Source organism: Pelmatolapia mariae, linkage group LG7, assembly GCF_036321145.2.
Source record: "Pelmatolapia mariae isolate MD_Pm_ZW linkage group LG7, Pm_UMD_F_2, whole genome shotgun sequence".
NCBI lineage: Eukaryota > Metazoa > Chordata > Actinopteri > Cichliformes > Cichlidae > Pelmatolapia > Pelmatolapia mariae.
The window spans coordinates 56,647,143-56,655,534 of record NC_086233.1 but is presented as its reverse complement, the minus strand read 5'-3'; the positions used below and the strand labels follow the sequence as shown (position 1 = coordinate 56,655,534).

Here is an 8,392-nt window from a genome sequence, read left to right as displayed (position 1 = left end):
TACCTCCCCAACATGTCTTGAAATTCTCCAGAGGCCTGGGAATGAACTAATCATTTGATTCAGGTGTGTTGAAACGGGGTGATATCTAAAACCTGCAGGGCACCAGCACACAAGGCCTGGAGTTGCCTACCCCTGGACTACTCTTAATTTAATGTTGTGATAAATGTTTGGATAAAGCTAAACTTTCACACACTCTGTGACAAGATTTAAAATACAGGCCCTATACCCTTATTCACTTCAGCTCGGTTGATACTAAGTTTTTAAGGTGTATATTTCTAAAATTAATAGCTTATTATCATATTTCATACCACCTTTCACCTTTATGCCTGTACGCATAGAGGTTACATTTGTTTTCCGGTAAGACGTGACCATCTATTTAAGACAGACGATCTCTGGTAACGCTAAAGATGTACGTCACTTCCGCCTCGAGGGGAGGAGGCGGTCTCGAGGTATTTGTGTCCGTGTCCCATCCCGCCAAAGTCTGGTTATGTTTTGAGGCTGCATATTATTTAAACCAATTGTTTCTACTATATATAAATTTATATTTCGAAATACGGTGTTCCCAATCATAACCAAAAAAAAAATAAAAAATTTAAATGTAAAAACAACCCCCTGTGCTCTTGATTTCAGTACACTTCTTAACCGTTTAGATTTAATCGGAAAACACTGTTTATGTTCTTAGACGTCAGGGCCTCACTGCATTATGAAATTATGCTAATTAATTTCGTAAACATGTCAAAAAGTGGACTAAAATTATAAACAGGAACAGTCTAATTTTAGATCCAGTACTTGTGAGCCGTGTGTTTTTCTCACACGGAGCAGCAGCTGGGGATCCATCTGCAAACAGTGCGTAACTCTGTGTGTTTTTATGGGTGGAGACTGAGGTCCTCCTCCTCCTCCAAAAAAGAGTCAGACAGACAACACAAGCCCGCTTCGCCATCAGCAGCTTCATTGTTGCAGGATTTTGGTCCTTTTAGAAACAACTGTGGTCATTTTTTTAAAGAACACAGCCTTCCCCAAAAGTGGGTCGCTCTCTTTGCTAGCTGTACGCTCGCGCAAGGTAAGTGTTGGGTTAGCTGTTTGGGATTCAGTTTGTTTGATGACAGTCAGCCATGAAAACTTCAGCAGAAGCACGAGCGTCACTTTTGAAAAGAAAAACACCTCAGCCATATTTCCTTAAAAACAGCTCCCGAGCAAAAACACCGCAGACCCTTACTTTGTACGGGACCGCCAGTTTAGAAATGTCGACGCACATTAGCGGGGGAAAGCTGCTGAAAGTGGCGTTTCCCTGGGGAGAGATGTGACGTTTGAGCTAGAAGATTCTACAAAATAACGTGCTAATCAGCGCGTGGCGTTCAGGCTCCGCGTATAAGTGACACAACTATGAAGGTTATAAAGGTCGGGAATTTACGTTTTTCCCTTCGTTAGTGATACAAGTTAGCGTACTCTTCGAGTACTGACTGGAAGTTACTGTCGCGTTTTGCACGTAGAGCTCGATCTGTTTGAACCCTACACAGAGCTGTTTCCACTACAGCTTTCTACCGTTATCCGGCGTTATGTTTACAACCCATTTAAAGAAGATGTCTTTTGAGCAGGTTTTTATAAATTCTTAATGGTCTGTTTTTGAAATGTCCCTTTATTTATTATGTTTGTTGTTTTGGCCAACGTCTGTTCTGAAATAGACTTGTGCAGACATGAAAATGCTTTAAATAGTTGTGCACAAATTAATGATTGCGCAATAACGAATTCAACAATAGAATTGGAGTGATTTTTTTCCCCCCCAAATATAGACACATAAGGTGTACATGGTTCATATTTTATCTCTTTGTCCTTTTTTTTTTAACCTGCTCTGTGAGAAACACCTGAACAGGTCCGCCTTGTTTTAAGGATACGGAGCACGCCCAAAGCAAGCTCCTTTATTTTCTGTACACATTGTGCCTCCAGCAGCCCAGTTATTTACACTGACGTTGTAAGTTAAAGCTCTCTTTGTAGGTAGGCTGTCTTACATACATACATATTTTATTTGGAAGAAAGGCTTTCAGTAAGCTCAAAACATTGTCACAGACATCAAAACTTACACCAGCGTGTTTGTGGTGGAGTAGTTTTGCACTATGTACTTTGTTGTTCATAATGTTAAGGGCATAAACTGAAAATACAGCAACTTATCACATTCAGCATTACAGATAAACGTGCTTCAACATGCACGGAAACACTTCAGTCAGTAAGAAGATAACTTTCAATAGTTTCAGTGGGATCTTTAAGTTCAGGCAGTCTCTGTTTAGCTGTAGTTCAGTACACTTTATATCTGCGCTGCTGTGTGACATGTTGGTAATTGTGTCACTTATTTTCCCAGAGAGATGAGTCAGGCAGAGCAGGCGCCTGCGGACATGCCTGCATGCCATGAAGATGAGCCAGCAGCTGCAGGTAAGTATAGCTGGACACCTCCTTTGACGTATACTAACACGTCTTTTAAGCTTAGCATAGTAGCACACTGTTTGGTTAAAGATGTACATGTGGGGGAAATTATATGTAATTAGGACTCTTTTTACCACAGTGATTAGCTGTTTCTCCAGGAACCAGCTATTAAGGGCACTGTAATTTTATTAAAATTTGATTAGCAGGTGTTCAGGGTAGCCTGTATACAACAAAGAGATTTTAACTGCTCTGTTTGAAGTCATGTCCTTTTGCTCCAGTTTGTCAAAACTGGGGAATGTTATAATTAAATATCCTGTATGAAGGGGGAAAGTCGTAATTGCTGTTCCACACCGCCAACATGTTTTCTATAATAGCATTGCTGTACTGGGCAACAGTGTTGTCTACATTTATACTCTTGTTGGTGCGCCACCATTACTCTGCCAAAGTCCAACTCTTTGTGTTGGACTTTTATCTAATAAATCTTGAACAGCGGTTACTTTTACAGAAACACAGGTAGGGCTGTGCCATATCATTGATATTGTCGGCAATAACAGTGGTACAGATTTTTACAATAGATAAAAATATCATGTTACGATATATTTTCTATGTTTCTTAGTACTCGCAAAGAGACTAGCCAGTAGAGGTGGGAATCACCATACATCCCACGATACGATATTATCACAATACTTAACGCACGATACGATATTATTGCAATTTTTTAAAATATTTTGCGATATTCAGATTCTGTACATAAAGGTAAACTTTATCAATATTCATTTTATCTAATAACAAAGTCTCACACTCAGTCTTTCTCTCATTTCAGTCAGTTTTATTGTTGACAATCTGAACGGTTTGTATTACAGTCTAGTCCAACTTAACTGAATGCAACCATCTGGTACAATTATAGCTATTCTGAACTATGCAATTTGTGAAAACTATGCAGCCCCTTCACTGAAGAATTTGAACGTAAATTAAAACAAAATATAATTTTACATTAAATAAGTTTTAAACTTAATTAAAATAAAACATGTCTTAAATTAAAATAAGTAAACTGTCATGTTTATTGCTGCCATAAAAAAGTTAAACACATTTGGACAGTGAAGGAATGTCAGGATTCTTGTTCAGAAAAAGGAGATGATCAACATGCTCTGAAGTCAGAGCATGTTCCAGTCCACAAAACCTTTTTTTGTAACAAAATATCGATTTCTGCTGTCCCTGTATCGATACATTATTAGCAAACAAAATATCACGATACTACACAGTATCGATTTTTCCCCCACCCCTACTAGCCAGGGATGTGTGAGACCAAGAGCTTCCTTTTAGCCTCCAGTGACAATTTAGTACCTATGAAGGGAGGTACTCCAACCACCTCTAAAATGTCACAGTACTTTGCAAAATATGCAAGAAAGCAGTTCCTGCTAAAGCTGGCAACAACAAACTTGTTTCACCACTTGAGGCAAAAACACACCGTTGAGTTCAGCCAGGTTATGAAAGAGGAGATGCTAGCACCTGTGGATGTGTGACCCAAATGTCAACATATGGCTCCACTGAGCCTTGCTAGTTGCGCTCCATATGACAGGAAAAGCAATCAGTAGATGGAAATTACTGATGTTGTTACATGGTGGAATAGCAGGTTTTGAAACAGCTGGTTCATCCCACGTATAGAAAATACTTCAGTTTTCATTTATTTTTTATCATGTGTCAGTATTGTGCAGGTCCTAAAGAGTTATAAGGTTACAATACTTTAGTATTTGTTTGTTATTATTAGCTATTTGCTTTGAATTTCCAGTGAAAAGCACAACCTAGGCTAATTTTGGGCTAAAATTTGTCTTCTGCTCTGTCACTGGATACAATGTCGTGTCACTGCTATAGTGCTGCTGCTGCTTGTGCCAACTTGTTTCAGTAGATTTACACTTTAAATTAGGAAGTGTGTCATTAATTATAATAGCTCGTTGGAAAAGAAGAATGGAAAATGCCTTTTATTTACTTACACTTATAAATTCTGCTGGATGTAAGCATCAGTAAAATGTTCACCTTTGTTTTTATTTTCTTTTTTAAAATTTCATCAGACATTTTATTGCAATTTTTACCCCAAGTAGGACTGGTACTTGGGGTAGAATAGAACTGTTATACTCATAACTGAGCACTCAAGGCACTTTTTACTGAAAGCCACATTCACTTACACACACACACACACACACACAGACACACACACACACATTCATACGGCATTTTTTGTCACATGCCTTAAAGAGCTTTTGTAACAAGCGCACGCACGCAAAGACACGCACAAACACACGCACAGAGACTCCAGCAGATGCATTGGGGCAATTTGGGGCACAGTTTCTTGCCCAGGGCCACATCAGCATATGGACTGGAGGAACTGGGGATCAAGCTAGCTTCCAGTTGGTGGATAACCTGCTTTATCTCCTGAGCCCCAACCACCAGTTACAATATCATTATGGCTGTTGATTAGATTGTAATTTGAAGGTTTCAGCCTGAGCTCTGGGACATCTTGATTAAATGATAATATATTTAAATAAACAAAAAATAATCATTAATAAAAATGATAGTTTCAATTTTATGTATATAGCACCAAATCACGAGCAGTCACCTCAAGGCGCTTTATATTTTAAGGCAGAGGAATCTGCAGTAATACAGAGAAAACCGGAGCAATCAAATGACTTCCTCTGAGCAAACACTTGACAACAGTGGGAAGGAAAAACTCCCTTTTAAGAGGAAGAAACCTCTTCCTCAGCCATCTGGTGCAATTATGTCACAAATAATTTAGGAGATTTGTATGCGATGCAAGAATTGTTGCTGTGGGTGAAATGTTATTTTGTATAATATAGTTCAGGATGGCTCAGAGGATTTAAAAAAATGTAAGATGGTATTTTTGATGTTTCAAATCAGACAACAAGGACCATCCAGTGGCTCAGCCGGGCATGTTCGGCAGGTTGGCGGGGGGCTTATACGGTGCCACCAAGGGAGCTTTGGGAGCAACAGTGGGCGGTGTGACCTGGATAGGAGGAAAGGGTCTGGACCTCACCAAAACTGCTGTCACCTCCGTAGTCGCCGTGCCTGTGATGGGAGTAGGACTGGTTAAAGGGGGAGTGTGTGCTGTCGCTGGAGGAGTGACTGCTGTCGGCTCTGCAGTAGCCAGCAAAGTTCCTATAGGGGGAGGCAAAAAGAAGGACAAGTCTGACTGATGCAGAGATGCTCAGCTGAGTGGTAACGCTCGCACTGCGTTTCACCTGATTCAGCACTGTTGAGCAGGAAAAGAGCGACGTGGGACTCAGAAGTTCAGTGTGCACGTTTTGGTGTTGGTTTTGTTTTGTTTAGTTTCATGTGTGTGTTTGTTGGTAAAACCCACATCCATAAAATTAAATGGCTTTTTTTGTATAAAGCAGCATTATAAACACTCCACTGCTGCTGTTAAATACAAACACCAGACCTTTCTCCTGTGCCAATAAAATGTTCGTATGATGTTCAGTGATGGGCTGCTACACTGCTACCATTAGTAACTTTTGTACGAGAGGAAAACCAGCACTTATGAAGTCAAATTTACTTGCAAGACAATCAGCGATCTGTGATGATGTGTTTATTCATATTTTAGTGTTAACTGGCAAATACTGTTACTTTATGTGGAAATTCTTAGTGTGTCATTTTCCTTCATGTCCTTTCATTTAATCAGTTGTTCACAAATCAGAAGGTATGTCTAATCAAAGATATATCAGACCTGTAAAAGTCATTGCTGGTTGTTGATATTTCATTGGTGGGTTTTTGACTGATTTTTTTTTTTTTCTGTATTTTTCAGCTTAGTGAAATGTTTTGTGCTGTCATACCGATCCTGATTTATTATAATAAATAGAGCATCACAGTCTAAAATTCTGAGCTTGTTAATTGCAATGAAGCTTTTTCCTGTTTCATACATTCACTACTTCTGTTATTTAAACCTTTTTCCACACACTGTCTGCAGTCCAGTAAAGTTTTCATTAATGCTTTGTTTGTTTTTTGTTTGTTACTTTGTTTACTGCTGTGTGGTAAAATCTGACAGCTGGATTTCTTGGAATGACATTCTCAGTTTCAAGTGTAAAGTACACTTTAAGCTGAAAACCTGTGAAAGTGCATACCTTTACTCTCCATTTAATTAGCATTCAGGCTTTGCATCTTGGAGAACTGAGGTTCCACAGCTTTTGTATGATCAGTGTTACAGATTGTTAGAAGCCTTTTCAAACATGGCAAATATATACTTAGAATTTTTTTTGTAATAAAATATCTGAAAGTCATTTGTTTTCTGTTTCCTCTGTTACTAAATAAGCTTTAATATATGTAAGACCAAATTATTGCATTTACTAGCATTAAACTTTTTATACATTTGTTTTAAATTCAGAACTGCACCAGCATCTCTGAACATTCATCAATATATTTTGTAAAATTCATGTCACGGTTTAAAGCAGGCTTAGTCCTTCATGTTTTTGTTGTAGTTTATTAATGTTACTTTAAATAGCGGGCTTTAACATTTCTTTTATTTTTCTTCTACCAGTTTTTGTTCATATTTTTTTTTTTAAACACTAGAAAGGCACAATTTTTATTATTCATTTATTTATTTATTTTTCAGTTTATGACATACACTTCAGTAACTATACTTTGCTAGTATTGGGTTGGACCCACTTTTGTCATCAGAATTGCTGTTTCGTAAGATAAATTCAATGAGGTGCTGAAAATTACTCCGGGATTTTGGTCTATATTGACATTATAACATCCAAAAGGTGCTTTACTGGATTGAGCACCTTAGTATCTCTATCCTTATTACCTTATCAAAAAATCAAATCCCATTGGCTTTGAATAGAGTGCCAGACCTCCCTCCACCATTTTTCCATGTACTCACTGAATTTTTCCAACTATTTTCTGTACACCTGAGAGATATTCGCGTGGCGAACATCTAAGTAGGTCAGCAGTTTCTGAAATACTCTGACGAGTGTGTTTAGCACCATCAACTACGCCACATTCGAAGTTTCTTAAATCATCTGTCTTCTCCATTGTGATGATCAGTTTGAACTTTAGCAGACCACCTTGACCACTTGTACCTGCCTAAATGCATTGGGTGGCTGCCACGCGATTGGCTAATTAGATTTTTTCATTAGCGAGTAGTTAAACAGGTATACCTCACAAAGTGGCTGGTGAGTGTGTATTACGCTAATCTGTCTGAAGAGTTTAAACTTTCTGCACAATATTCAGCTTAGTTTATAATTTGGAACGTAAATTAAGTTGCAAATTTATTTAATTTCTGTTTACTTTTGATCTCCCCAGTCCTGTCCATGTGTCTGTCTGGTCTCTATGTGTTCTGTCTCCATGAGTAGTCCTGTCCCTGTGTTTTCTCCCTCCATGTTGCCATGTTCATCTCATCGTCCCTGTGTCTCCAGTCTGTCATGTCTCACTATCTGTTGTTTAGCTTTTGGTTTTTGTCACCTGTTTAGCAGTTATAATGCTGTGATTTTGAGTTTAGTTCTGCATTCTGGGTCCATATACCTGATACAGATTTGCTGTAAACCAATATCTAATATCTTTTTTGTTTGTTTGTTTTGGATGATTTTGGAAAGGTTTCTGTTATCTGTTAATTTTTTCTAATTTATTCTTAAAATAAAAGGATGTAATTGGGGAAAGATGAGTTTTTGTATTTTATGTAGGAATCATTATAAAGGCATGACTTGGGTACTACAGAAATTGGTTTTCCTTTTTAGAAATGTCACTGGTAATTAAAAAAGGTATAGTACAAGCAAAAAACAAACTTTACATCATGTCGGAGCCAATACTTCTTTAATATAAATCTCAATGACATGATTGGACATATTTCTTCCTACAGCACACTTAAATTCTTTTCTCATACATTACAATATAATTTCCACTTCATACTACTAATAACCGTTTTCATGTTGCAGATTTTTGTTAACTTGTTCTCAGCAAGTTCTTGAGG

The 8,392-nt window shown here is 38.0% G+C and overlaps 1 protein-coding gene across 1 annotated transcript; it reads left to right on the top strand.

Moving 5' to 3' along the window:
* Nucleotides 1-838: 838 nt before the first annotated feature.
* On the top strand, nucleotides 839-6,312 carry tmem263 (transmembrane protein 263). Its single transcript, XM_063479902.1, has 3 exons — nucleotides 839-1,060; nucleotides 2,354-2,424; nucleotides 5,329-6,312. The coding sequence occupies exons 2-3, from the start codon at nucleotides 2,358-2,360 to the stop codon at nucleotides 5,622-5,624; spliced, it is 363 nt and encodes a 120-aa protein (XP_063335972.1). The 5' UTR covers nucleotides 839-1,060; nucleotides 2,354-2,357; the 3' UTR covers nucleotides 5,625-6,312.
* Nucleotides 6,313-8,392: the final 2,080 nt, after the last annotated feature.